Genomic DNA, 25,412 nt, shown 5'->3' with positions numbered 1-25,412 from the left:
AGTTTGTGATAGTAAGTTTGTGATAGCAAGTTTGTGATAGCAAGTTTATGATAGCAAGTTTGTGATAGTAAGTTTGTGATAGCAAGTTTGTGATGGCAAGTTTATGATAGCAAGTTTGTGATAGTAAGTTTGTGATAGCAAGTTTGTGATAGTAAGTTTGTGATAGCAAGTTTGTGATAGCAAGTTTATGATAGCAAGTTTGTGATAGCAAGTTTGTGATAGCAAGTTTGTGATAGCAAGTTTATGATAGCAAGTTTGTGATAGTAAGTTTGTGATAGCAAGTTTGTGATGGCAAGTTTATGATAGCAAGTTTGTGATAGTAAGTTTGTGATAGTAAGTTTGTGATAGTAAGTTTGTGATAGTAAGTTTGTGATAGTAAGTTTGTGATGGTAAGTTTGTGATAGCAAGTTTGTGATAGCAAGTTTGTGATAGTAAGTTTGTGATAGCAAGTTTGTGATAGTAAGTTTATGATAGCAAGTTTGTGATAGCAAGTTTGTGATAGTAAGTTTGTGATAGCAAGTTTGTGATAGCAAGTTTATGATAGCAAGTTTGTGATAGCAAGTTTATGATAGCAAGTTTGTGATAGTAAGTTTGTGATAGTAAGTTTATGATAGCAAGTTTGTGATAGCAAGTTTGTGATAGTAAGTTTGTGATAGCAAGTTTGTGATAGCAAGTTTATGATAGCAAGTTTGTGATAGCAAGTTTATGATAGCAAGTTTGTGATAGTAAGTTTGTGATAGCAAGTTTGTGATGGCAAGTTTATGATAGCAAGTTTGTGATAGTAAGTTTATGATAGCAAGTTTGTGATAGCAAGTTTGTGATAGTAAGTTTGTGATAGCAAGTTTGTGATAGCAAGTTTATGATAGCAAGTTTGTGATAGCAAGTTTATGATAGCAAGTTTGTGATAGTAAGTTTGTGATAGCAAGTTTGTGATGGCAAGTTTATGATAGCAAGTTTGTGATAGTAAGTTTGTGATAGTAAGTTTGTGATAGTAAGTTTGTGATAGCAAGTTTGTGATAGTAAGTTTGTGATAGCAAGTTTGTGATAGCAAGTTTGTGATGGCAAGTTTATGATAGCAAGTTTGTGATAGTAAGTTTATGATAGCAAGTTTGTGATAGTAAGTTTGTGATAGCAAGTTTGTGATGGCAAGTTTATGATAGCAAGTTTGTGATAGTAAGTTTGTGATAGCAAGTTTGTGATAGTAAGTTTGTGATAGTAAGTTTGTGATAGTAAGTTTGTGATAGTAAGTTTGTGATAGTAAGTTTGTGATAGCAAGTTTATGATAGCAAGTTTGTGATAGCAAGTTTATGATAGCAAGTTTGTGATAGTAAGTTTGTGATAGCAAGTTTGTGATGGCAAGTTTATGATAGCAAGTTTGTGATAGTAAGTTTGTGATAGCAAGTTTGTGATAGTAAGTTTGTGATAGTAAGTTTGTGATAGCAAGTTTGTGATAGTAAGTTTGTGATAGCAAGTTTGTGATAGCAAGTTTATGATAGCAAGTTTGTGATAGCAAGTTTATGATAGCAAGTTTGTGATAGTAAGTTTGTGATAGCAAGTTTGTGATAGTAAGTTTGTGATAGTAAGTTTGTGATAGTAAGTTTGTGATAGTAAGTTTGTGATAGTAAGTTTATGATAGCAAGTTTGTGATAGTAAGTTTGTGATAGCAAGTTTGTGATAGTAAGTTTATGATAGCAAGTTTGTGATAGTAAGTTTGTGATAGCAAGTTTGTGATAGTAAGTTTGTGATAGTAAGTTTGTGATAGCAAGTTTGTGATAGTAAGTTTGTGATAGCAAGTTTATGATAGCAAGTTTGTGATAGTAAGTTTGTGATAGCAAGTTTGTGATAGTAAGTTTGTGATAGCAAGTTTGTGATAGTAAGTTTATGATAGCAAGTTTGTGATAGCAAGTTTGTGATAGCAAGTTTGTGATAGTAAGTTTGTGATAGCAAGTTTGTGATAGTAAGTTTGTGATAGCAAGTTTGTGATAGTAAGTTTGTGATAGCAAGTTTGTGATAGCAAGTTTATGATAGCAAGTTTGTGATAGCAAGTTTATGATAGCAAGTTTGTGATAGTAAGTTTGTGATAGCAAGTTTGTGATGGCAAGTTTATGATAGCAAGTTTGTGATAGTAAGTTTATGATAGCAAGTTTGTGATAGCAAGTTTGTGATAGTAAGTTTGTGATAGCAAGTTTGTGATAGCAAGTTTATGATAGCAAGTTTGTGATAGTAAGTTTGTGATAGCAAGTTTGTGATAGCAAGTTTATGATAGCAAGTTTGTGATAGTAAGTTTATGATAGCAAGTTTGTGATAGCAAGTTTGTGATAGTAAGTTTGTGATAGCAAGTTTGTGATAGCAAGTTTATGATAGCAAGTTTGTGATAGTAAGTTTGTGATAGTAAGTTTGTGATAGTAAGTTTGTGATAGCAAGTTTATGATAGCAAGTTTGTGATAGTAAGTTTGTGATAGCAAGTTTGTGATGGCAAGTTTATGATAGCAAGTTTGTGATAGTAAGTTTGTGATAGTAAGTTTGTGATAGTAAGTTTGTGATAGCAAGTTTGTGATAGCAAGTTTATGATAGCAAGTTTGTGATAGTAAGTTTGTGATAGTAAGTTTGTGATAGCAAGTTTGTGATGGCAAGTTTATGATAGCAAGTTTGTGATAGTAAGTTTGTGATAGCAAGTTTGTGATGGCAAGTTTATGATAGCAAGTTTGTGATAGTAAGTTTGTGATAGCAAGTTTGTGATAGTAAGTTTGTGATAGTAAGTTTGTGATAGTAAGTTTGTGATAGTAAGTTTGTGATAGTAAGTTTATGATAGTAAGTTTGTGATAGCAAGTTTATGATAGCAAGTTTGTGATAGTAAGTTTGTGATAGCAAGTTTGTGATGGCAAGTTTATGATAGCAAGTTTGTGATAGTAAGTTTGTGATAGCAAGTTTGTGATAGCAAGTTTGTGATAGTAAGTTTGTGATAGTAAGTTTGTGATGGCAAGTTTGTGATAGTAAGTTTATGATAGCAAGTTTGTGATAGTAAGTTTGTGATAGCAAGTTTGTGATAGTAAGTTTATGATAGCAAGTTTGTGATAGTAAGTTTGTGATAGCAAGTTTGTGATAGTAAGTTTGTGATAGTAAGTTTATGATAGCAAGTTTGTGATAGTAAGTTTGTGATAGCAAGTTTGTGATAGTAAGTTTATGATAGCAAGTTTGTGATAGTAAGTTTGTGATAGCAAGTTTGTGATAGTAAGTTTGTGATAGCAAGTTTGTGATAGCAAGTTTATGATAGCAAGTTTGTGATAGTAAGTTTGTGATAGTAAGTTTGTGATAGCAAGTTTGTGATAGTAAGTTTGTGATAGCAAGTTTATGATAGCAAGTTTGTGATAGTAAGTTTGTGATAGCAAGTTTGTGATAGTAAGTTTATGATAGCAAGTTTGTGATAGCAAGTTTGTGATAGCAAGTTTGTGATGGCAAGTTTGTGATAGTAAGTTTGTGATAGCAAGTTTGTGATAGTAAGTTTGTGCAGATTTTAATAGCATTTATTTATTAATGTTTCCTCTTTTTGATACAGAAAATGACACATTAATAAAGAAAATCAGTCGAGTTGCAAAAGTAATTTAGGTTTATTAAATGAATCGGCCTAAGGCAAACCTTCAAGATCAACAGGTTCAATCTTAAAAACCATCTGAAAGGTATCATGGAAAATTCAAATTTACACCACTGGCATTCTCAAAATCGGTAGAAGATTGAATATGCTTGTTCACATATCTGTGTTAACCGTGTCATTATTGTTTAAAGATGGGCGTCAAATGCATCCGCATATAATCGTAGACCGTATGAATAATTTTTAATCGACGGTGAAAGCACTTGGGAAAACACAACTCCTTTTGAACTAAATATATTGAAGCACCAAACTTGCAAAATTCAAGGAAAAAAGCAGAAATCAAATATAGTAAATAGATTTTTCCACAATCTTTCAAAAGATGTGATGTTTTTTAAACAACTGAGGAAACATAATGGTTGATGTACACAGAACCTGATAGTGTAGATAGTGTATATTTGTTATGAAATCAAACACAATGAAAATGAATAAAATCAAATTATGAGTGTGTTTGTTGGAAATCAAATGATTAGGTCAGTCACAGATACATCAGTTTTCTTTCGTTTGGATGTCGACACTTATGCCAATGCATTGGTGACACAAGCAACGCTTTTCAGCACTGCACAGAACCACCTTTCAAGTGTTTCCGTATAGCTTTACGTATGGTAGGTTAACCAACAGCACAAAATTTTATTGCCTTAACAGTAGCAGATAACATTAAAGAAAAAAATGGTGGTTGAAATTATTTTTAAAGGTTGATTTGCAACAAAATTCACATTACAGTTATTTGATATGAAAAGATTCACGATGTCTTACTCTGTTGTGTTGTAGGTGCAAAATATGTGGAAATGTGATTACAAGCTCTTAAAAGCTTAAAAACGAACAGTTAATGGCAGCCACACAAGACCGCCATAGTTTGGATTCTCTTTCCAAAACGGCTCAAATGTGACGTAGCTGTGGTAGATGGTTTCTGTTTACACTTTCATGCAACCTTATTCGTCGAAATATTTTCATAAATATGCTTCACGCATTCAATAAAACCATGTCTATTGTTCTTACGCCTCTGTTTTATTGTCACTGTAATGCTGTCACTTTTAGCAGTGATATCTTATAACTTATCGTAAAAATTCGTTTAGTTTTTTAGCCTTAGCTTGAAGGAGTACATATCATTGTCTGATAATCCTGACGAGCCTGTTGGTCACTGCTAATAATCGAAAGCTGCTGCAGAAATTATTTGCGAAATATTGGGTCACATGATCAAATTACGACTTGCCGATTAGACCAAACCGAAACAAAACTGTAAAGTAGCGAGCATCTATATTTGATACGGGGTCTTCAGTAAAACCCAAAATGTTTGTCATAAACTAGTGCTACGATAAGTTTTATATTGAGCTTTTTATTGGCCTTCCAATTCACGTGAGAACATCATGTGACAAGGCAATAACCAAACTTCATGACTATGTCAGAGAAATAGAGAGATTCCAATCTACGGCGGCTTTTCGTTTTTAAGACTTTGTAATCACATTTCCACATATTTGGCACCTACAAGACAGCAGAGTAAGACATGATGAATCTTTTGATACCAAATAACTGTAATGTGAACTTTGTTGCAAGTCAACCTTTAAGCAATTTCAATTAGCTACCAAAACTGATCAACATTTTCAAGACATAAAAATGGACAGATAAATTTGCGAACTTTGCATAATATCGACTGGAAACAGCTGCAACGATATATAGTTAAATGTATATTATATTAAAGTTGCTTGTTTTTGGAACTATATTACCTAAAATTTTTCTGCCTAAAGTCCTTCTTAATTATGAAAACAGAGAAGAATGCGTTAATCGGTATTTATTAAACATTTTCCAATAATAGCTAAGAAAGAAGAATTTCTTGCTAGTGCGCTCGTGCGCTGTATGCACATGCCCATGGGTGTAATTTTAGGACATCCCCTTGAAAGTTAACGTGGGACATATGAATATGACCTGAACTTCATCTGTATCGACTTGCTTCAACCTTGCATTATAAATATCTGCCATGTTGGGTGACCAAAACATGTCGCGCGGTGCAAGACGAGAAAATATACATATTAGAATGGCGGCCAACAGAAATGCTTTTGTCTCACGTTCATGTATTATGTAATAGTCAGAATTAAAACTGTGAATCATATGACAATGTTTAGTCCCAAGGATGGGACAGTCTCTAAAACAGGCACCATGTGCACACCTAGGTTTGGAATTGGACCCATAGCCCACCTTCCTAGGGTTTTAACAAATGATCCATAGCCCACCAACCATTATTTCACAATTAACCCTTATTTTGTTAAATGTGTTATAGTCACCATAACACACAGTTTTACATCCTTATCACGGCATTCACAGAAAAGGCTACATGAACGGGCCCCGATGGGCCTGCCAGTAAAAGGTGAGTAGAAATACACAAATAAGATTTTCTTTACGCCATGCGCAATCAGCCAAATCAGCCCCGTAAACATAAATCTATGCCCTTTTTAATATTATTAGTTTTAGTTTTCACGTAAAGGTCCTTAGTCTGTTTCCGCTATCATCCTGTCAGAAACCGTTTAAAATTTAGTGTCTCTATTTAAATTGATTACTACATGTAGCTATTATGGATTACATAATTCATTATAATCAAGTTCTACATTCTCACAAGCCTTACTAACGGACCCCAATGACCCATACCACGGACCCCAATGACCCATACCACGTTTATGTATCCAGTTTACTGAAATATACCCATAGCATGTTAACGTGATGACTGGAATAATACACCCCTTGGGACGTAAAATTTGGTGTGCACATGGTGCCTGTTTTAGAGCCTGTTGCCTGTCCCACCCCTGGGTGTTTAATTGACAAAATGATTGTTGTATATCACAGCTTGGGAGCTTGCACCGCGAGCGTTTCGTCTCCAAAACTGGCTTTTTGTCGTTCTAACATCAAAATCAATGTTGAAAACTGGAATATCCTGACTATATTCATATAAATGTAATTTTAAAATGCTATCAGTTAACTTATAAATTATGTAATGACAATATGTAAATTAAAAATGAATTACTTTCATCATAATGTATAGCAGACTGACTACATGAGCCGGTAGAGAGATATATATCAGAGCTTTCAAGATACACTGCTTTACGGCAGTGTATCTTATTTTACAAATTTTGTAGAGCAATTGTTTTATTTAGTAAATCTCCAATCTTTCGCTGACCTAGTTCGGTAGAGCTGCTACCTACCTGGGTTTTTGATGTTTTTATCATTTTTCAGCTAGTTACTGCTTTAAAGACTGAATTAAAAAGAAAAATTTTAATTTGTACGTTAAAGATAATGTCTTATACTCATAGAGCATGTGCTAGATATATACATATTAAGATAACATAATTACATCTTCATGTAGGGCTTTAACAGGTAGTAACAAAAGAAACAAATAGAGTTTACCAGATAATTTTACTTTTATACCAAAATGTAGAATTTAAAGCAATAGGCCCACTTTGAATTGTTAATGGATCATTAATCCAATTCAAGCCTTCATCCTACTCTGTCCTTCGTATGTTCCACTTTCAACATTAGTTGTAGCTAATAAACCCTTCATATCATAATAAGTGGAGCAAAATTATCTTGACGCTGCATCTTATGCCACATTTAAAATGGCACAGATAATTTTCATGAAGTTTTCTAAACGACATAAAATGAGGAAGTATAAATACCCTATTCCTCAGAAAAATTGAAGCGGGTCTCTATAATATACAATTAAATGAATACATTAAATTTGTACCTGTGACACATGACACTAGAAGTAAGATATTAAGCCACCAACACCGAACAAATGTGTGGTGATTTAGCTTTTACAATCGCATTAAAAACCAAGTTAAAGTATACTTTCCACCCACAGACAATCAGACTGATAATACTCACTGATATGCACAAATACTCATATCTATCATTTATATCCTTTGGCCTTAGACAATCGGACTGATGATACATAAATACTCATATAGTTTTTACCACTTTATTACCCTCATTTTATGCAAACAACTATACTATGATTCACTTTACTGAGAGCTCAGTTAATACACGGTGATACAGGTTAATATACCCTATATGCCTTGAACTGGCGCTTAGGATCAATTGGAAAGTAAGTAGGAAATGAAAATATATTAAAATAACGACATTTTGTAACATCCATACATTGACCAAAGGGTATGTTTATGCCATGGTAATTTTTTTATCCACAAGTATTATTTTTCAATCAAAAACTTTGTATGTTTTTGCAATGTAATCTCGTACCTACTACAATTGAAAATTAATTTGTAATAAACTACTCGAAACTATAAATACTCAATATTTCCGTAATTAAAATATTCATAGATAACTACATAAACCAAACGAAAACATTAGTTTACAATTATCGTAGCTAATAAGCCTGCCATGAAACAAAAAACTTCACATTAAAAATAATTAGAGTGAAACTTTATCTGACTGAAACTTTTTAAGCATATACTGGACACGAAAAGGCTGTATACTAAGACCAGAATAAGACAATCTAAAGATATAATAAAGCTGATATCTTCATAAACCTCCAATGCTTTTTACGAAATGCTGTAGAGTGTAGACTAACATCTTACAACGAACTTACAGAGCCTAGTCGATGTTATATGGCGACAGCTCGCGAGCGAAAACGATAGGTCTTTTCCTGTCGAGGTTCACAACTTGTATCGAAAGGCAAAAATGTGGTGGAGAAAGTCTAGCAAGCGACGGCGTCAACTCTAAAACCTCATCGGGTCGATATAAGAACAAACGTCAACATGACTGAAGGTAAATGGGAACCAACGCTCAGCTCAAAAATTAAATGACGCCACCGTATACATAAACAATAGCGTGGTTTCATAAATGTTAGCTCCCCCATGTAACGTCGGGCTGTCTCGTGTGTTTCATGATCAATCAAATTACATGTATTGGCTATAGATCAGCGGTGTCAAATTCAATTGTAAAATGGGCCCAAATTCAAAACACACTTTAGGTCGCGGGCCGGGCAGCGAATTTTTTTCCCAAACAGGTTTGGCCCAGGTTTACATACGGCAGTAAAATTTTGGCTCCTGATTGGTTTTAGTAATTGAGTTTTAGTCATCAAATCCTACATCAGTACATTAAAAGTCAATAGTTATAATTAGAGAGGAACACAAATATCCAAAATTTCATTCAAAATGGTTTAAATTAATGAGTTTTAAGTGAGCGCCTCTTACGTTTTAACTGCACTTTTTGAATGATAACATAACTTTTACTACGTTATTTAGAATTTTGGGTTCCTTTCTAATTATAACTATTGATTTCTAATGTAATGATGTAGGTTTTGGTTACTAAAACTCAATTACTAAAACCAATCAGGAGCCTAAATTTTACTGTCGTATGTAAACCTGTTTGGGAAAAAAATTTCACTGCCCGGCCGGCAGGATAAACATTTATTTAACACACTAAAACTAAATGTTTTTGAAACATATAAACGCGAATTAAAACAGACAGAAATACAGTATTATTCTGAAACAAACTTAAACCGTAAAGGTTGATATGCAACATAATTTATATTACAGTTGGCCACAGTTATTTGGTATTCACCTTGTCCTACTCTGCTATGTTGTAGCTTCAAAATATGTAGAAGTGTGATCACAAGCTCTTAAAAGCTCAAAAATGAACAGTTACAAAAAGTGGTTGTAGGTTGGAATCCCATATTTTGACGAAGTATTCAACTCGACAGGGTTATTGTTTTGACACGTAATGTTATCATATCACGTGAAATCAAATGCCAATTAAAGGCTAAATATAAAACATTTATGCACTAGTTTATGACAAACACTTTGGGTTCTACTGGAAAGCCTCTATCAAATATTGCTCACTACTTGAAAGTTTCGTTTCAGCTGGATCTAATCATCTAGTCGTAATCTGATCATGTGACCAGCATTTCTGCTATATGGTGCTAACAATTTCTGCAGCATTTGTCGACTATCACAGGTGACCAAAAGGCTCCTCATGCTTATCAGAAGATGATATGCACCCCCTTGAGCTAATGTTAAACAATTAAACTAATTTTTATGCTAGGTTTTGAGATATCAGTGCTCAAAATGACAGCATTACAATGATAATGAAATAGACGCGTAAGGACAATAGACATGGTTTCATTGAATACGAGAAGTATATTTGTGAAAATATTTCGACGAATGAGGTTGCATTAAAGTGTAAACAGAAACACATTATGTTCAACTACGTCACATTTGAACCATTTTGAGAGGGATTCCAACTTATGGCCATTTTGTGATGGCTGCGATTAAATGTTCGTTTTTTAGCTTTGAAGAGCTTGTAATCACATTTTCACATATTTTGGACCTCCAGCACAACAGAGTAAGACATGGTGAATCTTTTGATACCAAATAACTGTAATGTGAATTTTGTTGCAAGCCAACCTTTAAACAACTTCTATTTAATTTTTTGTTCTTCATAAAAATATCTTGTTAAAAAAATTCAAATTTCTTTGCTCCTATGTCAATGTATATAAAAAACAAACTTAAATATTCCAAAAAGATTTGACTCTCCTTAAAAATATCTCCTATCAAAATTATACAAGTTGGAAATATGAACACGCTAAAAACATGGAAATATACATAAAATGTGTGCTGTTCAGCTATAACAATTTAAATCATTCAGTTTTCTTTGCTCTTATGACTTTAATCTTTGCTCTTATGACTTTGTCCTGATTATATGATCTGACCGAAGCAACAAATTCATTTACGTTCAGTGTAATGCCCTGTATTGTGGAGATTCTCAAAATAGACAGCAGTGCTCATCAGGCTAACTGCTATCTTCATAGTATTTTGTAATAGCTGGACTTAATTGATGCTAGAAGTACCAGCAAGGCAGGCGAAGCTTGGCATTAGGGGATCTGCAGTTCTGTGCAGTATTATGTCATCAGCGCTTCATATCAATGGACCATGGATAGCACTAATGTAAAATGATTTTGCGGGCCAGATAAGATTTTGCAGGTCAGATAAGGCCGGCTGGATGTGGCCCATGGGCCGTGAGTTTGACACCTGTGACATAGAGCCTTCAGACGCCGGAGCCGAGTAAAAGAAGGTCATCAGTTCGATGGCGCTTCATAAAAAATAACGCTTGCACATGGACATGCAAAAAATACTTAATGTCCTTTAATCATAGCCAAGCAAGTTACGTGAAGTTCAGGATGCAAAGCTTTGGTGATAGAACGTTTGGTTGGAGGTGCCCGGCCAGGCTTGCCAACCCAAGAGTGGGGCAATGCTTGAGATTTGGTTTTGGGGCAATTAATGTATCAATGATAGTATATATAAAATTGTGGAAATTGGGGCAAAAATCTCACGCATTTTTCACTCATTTTCATTTTTTCTTTGGTGGGCTTGCGTGAGTCTCACGCCCAATGTGTGAGAGTTGGCAGGCTTGTGCCCGGCCTGTTGTCTGTCTGGTTTCATGGTTGTGAATAAGATCTTGCATATGTTCAAAACTGTTGATAATTGAAATGTGACCACCCTTGGACAAAAACCATAAAATTAAAGACATGCGAGCAACCTTTCGTCTATGTGCTAAGAGTTTGATATTAAGAATGTTGCGTGCCTCCGAGACACTCAGTCTACCATTAATCCCTGAACTAGAACGAACTTCCTTCCTCTGCACGTTTTCCGAAAGTGTTATCTGTCTCATTAAATATGGGTCCCATACCTCACTGGCATATTCCATTAATGGCCCAACCAATGTGAGGTATGCAATCCTTTTCACTTCTCTTAGGGTGCCATATAAAACATGTTTAATCATACCAAGCCTTTGGGATGCCCTGGCAATTAGTGAGTCTATGTGCAGGTCTCAGTTAAAATCATTGGCAATATTTACTCCCCAATATTTACAATGTGTCACAGTATCTAGTTGCTTACCGTTAAGGTAACATAAAACCACTGTTACTACATTGTTTGGCAAAGTGAACCACCCGACATTCATCCTATTGAAAACCATTATTTTCTGTCAGCCCACTACTCCAGTAAAACAAATGTTTGCTGAAAAACTTGTTTATCAGTCTGAGTTTCTACAGGACGATACACCAATGTATTGTCTGCTAAAAGCCTAATGAATGATGCTTTTAGGATTTTTTAAATGTTATCAATATACACCAAAAGAAAAGAAGGCCCCAGGACAGAGCCCTGGGGAACTTCCGATGTAACATTCAAAGAGGTAGACGTAACCCCCTCCACCACCAGTCGCTGACTCCTGTTAGATAAAAAGTTTGCTACCCATTTGACTACATTTAACTGTATGTTAGTGCTGATATTCGATTAAAATAATTTTTTTATTAGCAAATTGTAGGGCACTTTGTCAAAAGCCTTGGAGAAGTCAATGACCACGGCATGTACCACAATGTTATTGTCAACCATTTTCATGATGTCATCAGTGGTTGTTGTTAATTGTGTAGTGCAAGAGAGACCTTTCCTAAAGCCATGCTGGTTCGAACTCAAGTCACTATCTAGATGTTGGTTAATGTTACTAAGCATTATGTGTTTGAGTAGCTTGCAACCGATACATGTCAGCAAGACCGGCCTATAGTTACTGGGGTTTTCTCTTTCTCCCTTCTTGCAAATAGGAACAACATTAGCCATTTTCCAAATATCTGGCAATTAACCGATGTCTAGTGAATACTGAAAAATAAGAGCCAGTATCTGACCAGTGACTACAACATCAAGATACAAATCCTCTCGTCTCAGTTGATCTGGGCCTGGGGCTTTACTAGGCTTGAGGCCAATGAGCAATTTTTCATCTCATTTACTTGATTTGATTTAATTTGTATTGTTTGGTTAGCACTCTCCCTACATTCCACTGGGTCTGAATTGTCCTCTCCCTACATTCCACTGGGTCTGAATTGTCCTCTCCCTACATTCCATTGGGTCTGAATTGTCCTCTCCCTACATTCCACTGGGTCTGAATTGTCCTTTGAAAAAACACTTTAAAAATATGACTTAAAAATTTCTGATGATTGAATAGTAGACATATTTTTAAAAGTGACTGAATTTTGAATGCTTTTACCACTCGTTCTTTTATGAAATTTGTAAAATATGTGCCCTATTCCAACTGCTTAATGATTCACATAAAGCTTTATAGAAATAATCGTGTTCTAATTTGCGAAATAGCTTCTTATTGTTTTACCTCGCAGTTTTATATACATGTATAAGTATAACCAAATAAGTTTTATATACATGTATAAGTATAACCAAATAAGTTTTATATACATGCATAAGTATAACCAAATAAGTTTTATATACATGTATAAGTATAACCAAATAAGTTTTATATACATGTATAAGTATAACCAAATAAGTTTCAAGTTTCAATTTTTTTAACTTGTACGGATTTATCTGTTTCATCACTGTAGAGTAATGATAACTCCAACCCCATGTCTGTCCCTATCACACCTGTATATAAGCTTTTGCATTGAATTAAGAGCCATGTTGTTATTAAAACTGGTCAAGATGGGTTTCGGTCAAGCATAAGATATCACACTCTGAAGCCCGAATTTGCACCTCATTTAACTTTCCTTTCACAGATGCGGCATTTGTTAACAACAATTGTAGGGATTTATTCTCACCATATTTTTCCTGTATATCTTGAACTTTTCCATTGGATTTTCCACTCTTGTTTTTTTCGATGTCTGAAATGACCAAAAATCTTCATCTCTTTCCTATCTAGTCATATCTAACTTGGCAAAAACCCCAAAGTTATTCAGGCCATTAACTCTCTTAACTATCTCCCATTTTTGTTCTTTTGAGCTAGTGCAGATCTTTAAAGGCCTTATTTTCTGCCCTCCCTGACTGTTTTCATCATTAATTCTGCCTAGTCTGAGTATGTTATCTGGATCTAATTTGTATGATATGTGACATTCACTGAGTAATCTTTTTACTTTGTCCACTGCGTCATATTTATTTTGGCTCTCTTCAATTCCAAAAAGAATCAGATTTTTATCTAGGGCTTGTCTATAATTTTTCTCACTTAGTTTAGTGATCTTTTGCGTGACTTTTGTTATTAGGACAGAGTTATTTTCTAAACTCTTGACTACACTTGCATATGAAGCTTCCAATGATTTTAGCTTTGGCTCCACCATACTACTCAGCATGTTTTGAATGTTGTTGATGGTGACACCCAGTTTTTTAATTTGGTCAAGTATGACATTGATCTTACTATCTAGTTTTACATTAGTATTTCAGTTGAAAACCTTGCACCCTCTATAAATGTACAACAATGCCTCAGAATGGCAGCGGTACATTTCTGTATACAACTTGGCTGACACTCGACTGTCACAGTCAAGGTGACACCATTCTTCACCAAAATCGCAGGGCATAGCCTTCTGGCTTGATAGAACAGCAGCTTTACAGCCTGCTAAACAACTTTGTTTTATGACATTGCCGAGCTTGCCTGAAAGAGGTGAACTGGCTTGTGAATCACGACCATGTCGATTTGGGTTGTAAGATCAAAAAGCTTTGCAGTAAGCCATTCTGTCAGTTTCATGATACATAGCAGCTGACGCACAACGGAACTGGGGTAACTATGCACGTATATACAAGGTTAGGTATGTAAAGCCTCTAGGGCCTTTTCGATGACAGATGGTCGAAGGTTATTTAATCTGCATACATTGACCAGTCGTCGGTTTTTAAAGAGAGTTAATAAGAAACCTAGTTGACATATCAATCATCGACATATCATGCCTTCTCTCGCTTCCTCTCTCTCTCTTGCCCTCTCTCTCTCGCCCTCTCTCTCACCCTCTCTCGCTCACTCTCTTTCTCTCTCTTTCTCCCTTTTTCTCTCTCTCTCTCTTTGCAAGATTCCGTTCACTAGTCAATCCTCCATAGGTTTCAGCATGCTCGGCACCTCCTGTTGTTGTTCTGACACACTTGCTGCCTCTTGTTGCTCCAGCATCCCTTTCACTTCTTTCTCTTGGTGCCTTTCCAGCATCTTTTTTGTTGCCTGCAGAACATTGAGACGACGTAAATCTTTTTATTTTAATCACACGATCATAGATATGACCATTGTTTGTCTCGGTTGTAACATTCAGGCTTAGGTTATGAGTGACGATTGCTGGAGTAGAGGATTAGTGAGTATCAACTTTACTAATGTCTAGATTGTCACCAAAACCTTGTTACCTACTATATTGTCTTAATATGCAGCGTGACGCTTGTCAGCATAAAGTTTAGACAGACCTTTGTATTCAGTATCTCCATCATGTGTACTATGAAAATGATCTATGTTTGGAAAATGAGACGACTTAGTACAAATCTTTCTCCCCAAGAGCATCTCAGCTGAGCTGTTTCCCTTTGCTGGATGTATTGCACTTGCGCACGTCATTAGGTATTTGAAGATTTCTACCTTGAAGTTGCTTCCCGTATTGTAAGCCATCCGAATTATTTTCATCAAATTGGGATTTTGCCATTCAACCTCGCCATTAGCCTGAGGTCATCTAGGTGTCACTCTAAAATGTTTAATTCTGTTGTGAGCACAGAAATCATTAAAAACTTAGTACATACAAACTGGGACCCATCGTGGCTTTCCATTGGGTATATCATGAGTGAGAAACAACTTTACTAGCTCTCGAATGGCCTTCTCAATAGAGATGTATGCTACCTCAAAAAGACTGACTGTAGTAATCAATTATGGCCAAAATGTGCTCCTTGATGGTAGTGACCCAAAAAGTCAACAGCGGCGTTAGTCCATGGTTCTACAGGTAATCTGGTAGTTCTATTAGGTTCAGGATTTGCACCTTTAGAAGTGATTTGACACCCATGGCAACTTTTACACAATCTTTTAGCTTCTAGGTCAATACCAGGCCAATAAACTTGATCTCAGATTTTGTTTAGTGTGAACTACACCCAGGTGTTTTTTGCGAACCAAACGCAAAAATTTAGAGGTACGCTTTTAGGTGATAATCAATCTATTGCATCTGAACAATAGCTTACCAACTGTACATACCTCGTCTTTTAAGATCTATGTATATTTGGACCAGTAAATTTTTTACAATTTTCAATGCATATGCAGTTACTTACTATCTCATAATCATCATATTTAGCAGACACACTTTCTCACCAACATAAATAATGTGTCGATCAGATGTTAGAAGAGAAGAGGCAGGAGAAAAGTCAAAGATCATTAAGTGAATTGTTTTTTTATGTTATTATTGTTTTATGCTGCTGCTGCGTAAAAATGTTAGACTTTTCTTAAAAAGACTTTCCAATAACGTAATGTTTTCGTATATTCTGAATACATATATGTCTATTTTTCATTGTGATGAGCTTTTTTGTTTCATTCTAAACAAGAGGGTGCAGGATTGCCATCGTCAGTCATAAGGAGTTCACCGCTGAAATCAAATAAGGAAGCGAGGGCAACCTTTAAAAACCTTGGTAAAACCTCGGTAAATCTTTGTAACGATTTGAATGCAACCTCATTTAGGCTTATCAAAAGCGTAGTATCGACCAATTAGAGTAACAGACCTGCTCTTGAGAGTCAATCGCTGTGCAGTCTAATTTGTAAGGGGTATAGTGAATTTGTTTTGCTAGCAGTCCAAACAAATAGCGTTTAGGCAAAGCAACTCTGTTATGCTGCGCAATGAAAAGGGCTGAGTGACAGCATTCAACTCCTCACAGATTATGACAAATGCAAAATGCCAAGCCAGTCAGTTCAGTATAAACCATAGATATAGTAAACCCTTTATTGGCGAATAGCTATCATTACAATGGAGCAAAAGTGAGGCCTACAATTGGCTGTTGTTCTCTCGATGTTACGTCGCAGTGATGTGCATCATTGCAACAGAGCGTTCAGCTGAGCAATGAGTTTAGTAGTGAAAGAAAGCATGCTTGTCCAACTAGTTTTTAAGTCATAAACGTTACAATAAGACCAAATTCTTTGTGAAATGTCATCAGAGGAGACTGCAACACCCCAGGTACGTGAACCCACAATACAAATTTTAAATACTTGGTAAACCTAACCTTTGCACGTGTACTATATCATTGGTTCACGTTGTAAGAAACTACTGGAAACAAACCACCTACCAACTCAGCTGAACTTGTCTTATCATGGTCTCATAACAACGAACATTCCTTTCTATTATTATTCTGAATTAAAAGTGAAGTGAATGAATGCTTGGGACTATCAAAAGAAATAGTGTCTAGACTGATTACAACAACTCATTACAAACTTGTCTCTCAGCTGATAAGGTTGTAATCTAGCTTGGCATGATTGATCGAATGCCTTTTTTGTCTCATTCCAAGTAATGTAATGATATTCAGTCTACTACATGTATGTATTGTTAATGTTTAGGCTAAGAAAAAGTCAGGCCGCAGCTGGTGCTGTGCCTATGGATGTTTAAGCAATCTTGAGAAATGCCCAGATCTGGCGTTTCATCGCTTTCCAAATGAGAAACGAGCTGAAACCCGTAATGCTTGGGTAAAGGCGGTGCGAAGACAGGATTGGACTCCAACATCAAGCTTTGTATTATGCAGTGAACATGTTGAGAAAGACTGCTACAAGGTTCCACCAGGTATTGGAAGAAAACCAATGCTAAAATCTGACGCAATACCTACAATATTTACAGCTTATCCAACCTACCTTCAGCCAAAAGCTGTGAAAATACAGACACCAACCATAAGAACAGAAAGCCTGCCGAAACGTGGAAGAACATCTCAGACAGCAGCCAGCACCATAATACCTGACCCTGAAAATACTACACCTGGTGATACTGCTATCCATGATGATGAGCAACCTGCAGCTTCTAGCAATCAGGACACACCTACAGCCTCGCCAACGAGCTGCCGATGCGGTGGTAGACCTAAACAGCCTGCTGTCACACGTATCTCAATATTAAAAAGAAGAATCAAAACTCTACAGCAGAGAGTCTGTCGATTAGAGCAGAGGAATAGGATTCAAAATAATTTGATCACAATACTGAAAAAGGACAATAAACTTAACAATATAGAGCTTACATCGGTGGATGGATGTCTAGGAGAATTATTGTCTCATGCACAGTGCATGCTCAGTACATGCACAGTGCATGCCACCAATCTACTCAAAACTATAGTAAATCGCTATATTAAAATCAGAATACACTATGCCGCTTCAAAGCAGGAATCTAGTTCAACCAACCTTAGACAAAGCTATCTCGTCTAGTTATTTTCAGTCATGTGTAATGGGTGTTTAATACAGTGGTCCAACTTAACTGCTTCTAAATCTCATTTGATTCATTAGTTTGTTATTAGTTTAATTTCTATTTGGTCACTTTTTGTATTATCAATGATATAGAAGCTTCTAAATCATTGGTATTATCCATTACCATGTGTCTAAGATTCTTGCCTTTCTCATCTAAAGTCAGTTTTATATATTATCAATAAAATATGAAGTATCACATGCCCAAACTATGGAAAAATTGAGCAGTTTTTAGTGCTAAGTCAATAGGAGTTAATAGATCAGCTGATTCGCTTTACACAGCACCATGACGTTGCGTCATGCTAATTATAGGCCTCACTTGTTTTGATTATTTGCATATCTATAGGGTTTACTTTATCTATGGTATAAACATTTATTAATACAATTTATGCAGAAGTACAAATCTATAGATACAGTTTTGACTAATTTATAAATGCTTAGATCTTGTTATAACTGGACTATAAATTTAGATACAGTTTATACCAGAGTATGCATTTTATACAAGGGTATAAAGCTATAGATATATTGTAAACCAGAATATACTTCTGTTGACACAGTTTAGAACTAAAGATTTAGTTTAGACTGGAGGATAAATTTATAGAGACCATTTAGAGTAAAAGTCTTTAGATACAGTTTTGATTTGGGTACAAATCTATAAATATTGTTTAAACTAGAGTGTATTTCTAGTGATCTCGTTTTAATAAATTGGTAAACTATGAAAGCAACATCGACGTTTAGTACAGAGACAGATCAAGCCAGAGTGTTATACTGCTATGACAATCAGTGATGAAATGTAACCAAGTTAGCATTACTCTATCAGCCATGACCTGTTATTGTACCTCAGAAATTGAGTTGCAAAAAATTTTTTCATACTAGTCATCTCCTCCTATCTGAAAAGTTCATCAGAATAAATAGCACCAAAAGTCTTTTCACAACAGGTTATAGATCAAAAGGTCATGTGACCTCAACAATTAGCTAGTCCTCCTCTACTGAGTGGTCAGTTATAAGATCTGTATCACTATCCGCATCGTAGTTGTCTCCTCTTGGCAGATCCTCGTTATCTTCTTCCTGCATACGATATGAAATCAAGCCTTTTAAATATCAGATCAGCTGACATCATCTGTAGATGTGTGGTTAGAAGCTATTGCTCATATTGTTATAGAAAGACTATGGAGCTTATGATAGTAATATGAAATAAATGATTCCTAGCATCATCTGCATGCCTAAATGTATAGCTGAGGTTATGAACTATTGCAAATCATAGGTACTGTAAAACCTTTATTCGAACGCCATAGCACTCTATTTTTCAACCCTTGCCTTAAAGTGGTGCTTTATTAAAGGGTGACAATCCAATAAAGGAAGGCGTTGTAATTTTCAAACACCTCGCCAGAATGTTGAGAAGATAAATTTAACCCTTTAATGGGCGAGTCGAATGTTGCCTATATTTTGCACGTCGGGTGATGCGACATCACCCCTTTTAGATGCAAGAAATTTGCTAACTTACCTCCAACTTGTCATAGATCTCAAAATTAATATGCATGTGGAAGCTGATGCATGTCTCTACCAATTGATATCTATTGATTGCAATTAATTAACCTATGATGATCTTATAGCCTGCGTTGCAATTTGTTGGAGCTTTCAAGTTTATAGTCTCATTTTAAAATTGAATCATATTTTCATTTTATAACTACATTGTATATTAAAAAAGGTTGCATAAAAACTCAATGCACTCATCGATATGTTTGCAACAGTTTGCAGCCAAAACTAGATTTCTGTGTGCAATAAAGCATGCATTATAAGCGTCGATCCATTGTAAGCTGAGTTCAGATTATTAAAAACATGCTATCAAATAATATGCCATAAATTTACAAGTTATAAGCTATAAATTTATAAGTGGAACATACGTAGGACAGAGTAGGATGAAGGCATGGAATGAATTAATGGTTCATTAATAATTCAAAGTAGGCCTACTGCTTTTAAATTTATAAGTTATAAGCTATAAATATATAGGTTTTATAATGATAATAGTCTGTCAAATGCTATATATTTATATTTCAAAAATAAATGGCATATTCAAACCGTAATTATAAAAAATGCGGAAACAAAACTTGACATTTTAAAACAAATACTAGCATATTTAATACAACTAGAAATTCCCCTGTCATACAGCCCACGACGAAAGTGATATTGCAAAAAAGAAAGGGTACTGATGGTTGAGAAATGCAATATTAGCAGTCAAATGGCACTGCAGTGCAATAGGATAACTGCCATGGTAGCTGCAATGGTAGCTCTAATGTACTGGTTGTTATTATGTACAACAAACAGCAATAATGAAAGGAAAAGATTATATGTTTATATCTTCCCCCTGCAATAGGAGAAATGCAATATTAGAAGTAAAATGCACTGATATTATTAGAATAACCAATATTATTAATATAGTAATACAGTAATAACAGAAAACCAATGCACAATTTTGTTTACAGTTCAAAACGTCATAGCAACCAATATTAAGAAATTGTGATATTTATCTAGATTTTTGGAAAATCTATTTAACAAAATTATTTAGAAAAAATAATAACAGTAACATATTGCCCAACATCGGTCGCTATATACTTCGATCTTGTAAATTCGAATGACTATTCTTATAATTAAATCGTATAAAATCGAATAATTATTCTTATAATTAAACATCGTAATAATCTTATAAGAATCATTGGAAAAATATCATCGTCATTTCCTTTACTTTCACTGCTTTGGACATCAGTTGGAATACCAAAGTACTCATTATAAGTGTCTAAAATGTCAGTTACTTTGAAATCGGAAAAAAAGAAACGATTGCCTTTCAGTACTTCTATGTTGATTACAGAAACCTTCGGCAATTGGGCAATGCCATAGACTAGTCAAATGTGTACGTTTTCTTTTCGTGAAATGCTCACGACTTAATGGTTATGTTCTCTGTCGCTCGGCGTTTCGTTTGCCGGACTTAATTTTGATAAAAATAAGGCTTGACAAGTTTTAATAACGATTTCAGGCCGAATTAATCTGTCTATTTATGTATAATCCGATCAGATGCGTAGGGTTTAGGAACTTTTCTACAAATAATAAAGACTTGGTAACATATTTAAATAGGTTTATATGTGTTTTGTATAGTTATTATACTTAAACGACTCCATTGAAAGATGGTTAAATTTGTTGATGAGATTTCGGTCAAGGGTTTGCGACGGGAGTTGATGAATAATTTTCGTGAGTTGTGTGCACATATGCACTTATCATAAATCTCCCAAACGATCGCTTCGCTCGTGTTTGGTCGTGGGAAAATATTAGCATCGTTTGCTCTGCCAGTTATGTTCTAATTGTTGCTTCTGTTTGGAACCACGTTATACTCTTGTGGCTGTTCACTACTTCCATAGTGTCTTCTGACCTCAACCCATCATCTGCACAGCTGAGCTAGTCGATATTAGCGTCCAACTTATTTTTTAGCAGAGCAAAACTTTTACATGATGCACAATAATATATATTTTTTTATCATATATAATAAAAAACATATACTTCATTATATATTAATAAATCTATCGAATTACATAGAAAGGTTTTGTAAGCAGCTCACCTCTAAGCCTCTACTGTCTCGTGAATAGTGAAGCAACCAGCAAACAAAGTAGTCCTGGAGATAGCAATGGCAAACCCCAATCATAATAACTGCCGATCTCATTAGATGAGTCAGTTATTGTCGCCTGTCGCTAGAGAATCCAATCCTGTTTTTGTTCATGGGCAGTATGGAGATACTGACTGCAAGATTTACGCTTTATGTCATTGAAATAAGTCGCTAAAACGTGTGATAGAGCCAGCTCATTTATCGATAGACTTAGTTGGAACTATGAGCCAGTTAACATAAACATACATGCGTGAAAGTACTAACCATAGAACTATCAGTATAGTGTTACTCACAATACTAATCATAGAGTTATTAGTGTAGTGTTACTCACAATAATCATAGAACTATCAGCGCAGTAGTACTTACTAATCATAGAGCTATCAGTGTAGTTGTACTCACAATATTAACCATAGAGCTATCAGTGTAGTAGTAGTAGTAGTCATAATACTAACCATAGAGCTATCAGTGTAGTAGTACTCACAATACTAACCATAGAACTATCAGTGTAGTAATACTCACAATACTAACCATAGAGCTATCAGTATAGTGGCACTCACAATACTAATCATAGAGCTATCAGCTGTATCGTTTATGTATTTGTAAAGAAGAAGTACAATGTATTTGTAATTGCACTATTAGAGAAGCTTTATCAGTCTGAACTAATTTTGTTGTAAAAGTTTAGAGAAATGACACGAAGAAGCCATGAAATAATCATGCAAATAATAATGAACCCGTGTCAGTGCATATCACGTGCCTGAATGAGGGTGAAAAATGAGGATGAAAGACTATCACTTTTACTTTTTTGTTTGATTAAAGCTCATTTCACTAGATATGTTCTATAGCTCTATTGTTATGAACTACACAGGCAATAATCCGTAAAAGAATAACTTCTCTATTTTGCCAATAGTTTGCCACTGTGTTATTCGTGTGATCAATTTTCTTCTATCCAGACATACAGTTACAGATAAAAAGCAGGCGATGCGCACTGGTGATACCCAGAACCTATTTTCCAATATGTAAAATACAAAGAGATGCTATTTTGCAGCAGCCATATTGAAGTTGGAAAGCTTGGAATCAACTAAAAGCACCAATCACACTGTTTGTCTCATTCCTGCTGTGTGTACATCTCAAGACCCTGAGAGACAAGCTTTAAAAGAACTAAAACTGAAGCCGTGAACACGAATAATCATTTACATGTGTATAGGCAGGAAAGCTAACCAACCATCAAGAAGTTCTGTAAATATGTAAGTAAGTGCCCAAACCTGTATACATATATATGCAAATATGCAAAAATGGAAGCACCCCAAAGGAAGTACTTCATCATGTTTAAAAATATGAATTCGTGGGTTGCCCATTCGCATTCTTACGGATAAGGAAATATGGAAAATAATTTATCTACAGTACAATAGAGGAAGTGCAACACAGCCACACATAAGCTCCAAGATGGATATAAAATAAACCTTGTAATCAAGTGAGGCAGTGATGACAACATAGATAATTCTAAAATGTGGAAGGTGAATAATTGCTGTAGTGGTTAGTGTGCTGGTCTGACAGGAGGGTGGTTATGAGTTCAATTGCAGTATTTTGCAATCTTTTTTCCCAACATCTCACTGTGATTTTGAACAGACAGACAGACAGACAGAGGAGCTCATTAAAGCTAAGACTAGATGTTAGGAAGATAAAAAGCTTTTGCACAGAAGATCTATGTTCATTAAACATATACAACATTTACCATTTTAAACTTCGTGTCATGAGAAAAGTGTTTTGTGCAGTTCAAATAAATTTGGAGAAAAAATGAAACAGTTGTAAAGGTGTTTAGATGTGAAATAATAGGCAAGTAATGGCTATATAAAGTATGTCTACTACAGCGATTACAATGAAAAATAGTTTAATACTTATACAATTGATACAAATCTAGAAAACAAAATAATATTCATGAATATGTTTAATACAACACAATAATACACCCATACAGTAATTTTGAATACAACGATATTGGTATATCTCAATACCGGTACAAACATAAAAATGAGATGGGTTTTTAGCGTTCACAGATTTCAATGATTACCCTTAGCACAAATTGGAAATCGAGGTGTGTAACGACACATTTGAAATCGACAAATTAAATAAACAGGTAATGGTTATGATGCTTTTAAAACAAATGCAAAAAGTAACATGGATTAATCATAAAAAAGTACATATTCAGCTTGTAACCTGCACCAATGATAGATAAGATACAATTTGTAATTAAGAATGATAAGGACGACGTAGTGTAGTGGACTAGTTCGCCAGTCTGCCGACCTAGAGGCTCCGAGTGCAAATCCAGTGCGAAGTGGATTTTTCATTCCTAAGCTCTATTGACTATAACTCTATAACTGGATAGACAATGAGATTTATATAATTATATATAAGAAAGATTACTTGTCATGAGTCCTCTTATTGAGTAGTTCAGTGCTAGATGAACTGTCCACAACTTACCATAGTGTGATATAGTGTACTAGAGGGGTGCTAGATGACCACATCAGCTTGCAGAACTCAGTCTAGCAGCATACTTGCTAGGATAAAGCCAAATGGCTCTATCTTTACTAAGATGTTCTTTCTCACTAGTGCCATTAAGGGTTGAATAATCTTTTTTTAAGATACACATATAATTATTATACACATATTTATTATACACATATATTTATTATACACATATAATTATTATCACATATATTTATTATACACATATAATTATTATACACATATATTTATTATACACATATATTTATTATACACATATATTTATTATACACATATAATTATTATACACATATATTTATTATACACATATATTTATTATACACATATAATTATTATTACATATATTTATTATACACACATAATTATTATACACATATATTTATTATACACATATATTTATTATACACATATATTTATTATACACAAATATTTATTATACATATATATTTATTATACATATATATTTATTATACATATATATTTATTATACACATATATTTTTTATACACATATATTTATTATACACATATATTTATTATACACGTACATTTATTATACACATATATTTCTGGAACACTGAACATCTAGATTTGAAATGAATAGCTTTTTACACCTTCTTAGTTTGGTTTGTTATATATAACTCGGCTGACCAAAAAACTACCAGAAGTGTCTGAAGTCTTAACTGATCTGTTGATATTTTAGCCTTCGATAAACATGCTTTACTGCATCTCATTTCAACATAAAGTTTGAGTTTGCTGCCTGATAATGATCTTTTGGAGATACGATGTTAAGCAAGAGGGTTCAACAAGTCATAGCCGTTAAACAACAAACTGTGTTTCATCAGTTGTGCAAGTGGAAAGTACAAAGTTGTACCTTGTCTTCAAAAAATCAGCAACACCTGCCATTTCGAAAAAATGAGCTTTAGTTGTAGATGAGCTTCTTCTGGCTTAGTGTGTCTAGTGGCAGTAAAAGAAGAGTTGAGCTACATGAAAGAATAAATTTTCATAAGCAGGACTCAGATGAGCTGCAAAGAAATAATAAAGAAAAGTTCAAATCAACAATAGCTTAACTGTACATATGTGTACCTCAAACAGGAAAACATATGATTTGTCTTTATCAATTATTATTGCATTAGGACAGCATATATTGGTTATGTTCATGCATTTATTAATAGCATGGGTTCGGTTCAGATCATGACCAGGGGTCCACCAGGTGAACAAATAGTACAATGCGTGTGCGCATCAACTATTTGTAGCAAAACAACTGATTTTCTTCGTGAGAGTAGTCAATTTACACCGATAAAAGGTTGTCTTCTCTTGAGAAACCAAGCCGACCTGTCGTTGACCTCAACAGGACTTGAGCTGGCGTTTTGTTATTATTTTACCCTCTACT

General features: G+C 34.7%; 2 protein-coding genes across 2 annotated transcripts in view; one reads left to right on the top strand and one right to left on the bottom strand.

Annotated features, from left to right (window-relative positions):
• The window catches only part of LOC137387474 (SEC14-like protein 2), a 34,361-nt gene extending 26,047 nt beyond the window's left edge, over positions 1 to 8,314 (bottom strand). Inside the window, exon 1 of the mRNA XM_068073906.1 lies at positions 8,238 to 8,314. The gene's annotated coding sequence lies outside the window, so the exon portion shown is untranslated. The remainder of the gene's footprint in view (positions 1 to 8,237) is intronic.
• An 8,242-nt stretch (positions 8,315 to 16,556) lies between these two features.
• Positions 16,557 to 21,296, top strand: LOC137388244 (THAP domain-containing protein 1-like). The gene is made up of 3 exons (XM_068074743.1): positions 16,557 to 16,586; positions 16,964 to 17,492; positions 21,256 to 21,296. The coding sequence occupies exons 1-3, from the start codon at positions 16,557 to 16,559 to the stop codon at positions 21,294 to 21,296; spliced, it is 600 nt and encodes a 199-aa protein (XP_067930844.1).
• Positions 21,297 to 25,412: the final 4,116 nt, after the last annotated feature.

Source organism: Watersipora subatra, chromosome 2 (genome assembly GCF_963576615.1).
Source record: "Watersipora subatra chromosome 2, tzWatSuba1.1, whole genome shotgun sequence".
Taxonomy (NCBI): domain Eukaryota; kingdom Metazoa; phylum Bryozoa; class Gymnolaemata; order Cheilostomatida; family Watersiporidae; genus Watersipora; species Watersipora subatra.
The sequence above is the reverse complement of the archived record's forward strand: the minus strand, read 5'-3'. Positions and strand labels throughout refer to the sequence as shown.

Excerpts from the sequence above, each read along its gene's own strand:
- LOC137388244 (XM_068074743.1), top strand. The coding sequence starts at position 16,557 with ATGTCATCAGAGGAGACTGCAACACCCCAG. Across the intron at positions 16,587-16,963 it reads AGGAGACTGCAACACCCCAG|GCTAAGAAAAAGTCAGGCCG; the intron begins GTACGTGAACCC and ends GTTAATGTTTAG. Across the intron at positions 17,493-21,255 it reads TAAACAGCCTGCTGTCACAC|TGTCTTCTGACCTCAACCCA; the intron begins GTATCTCAATAT and ends CTACTTCCATAG.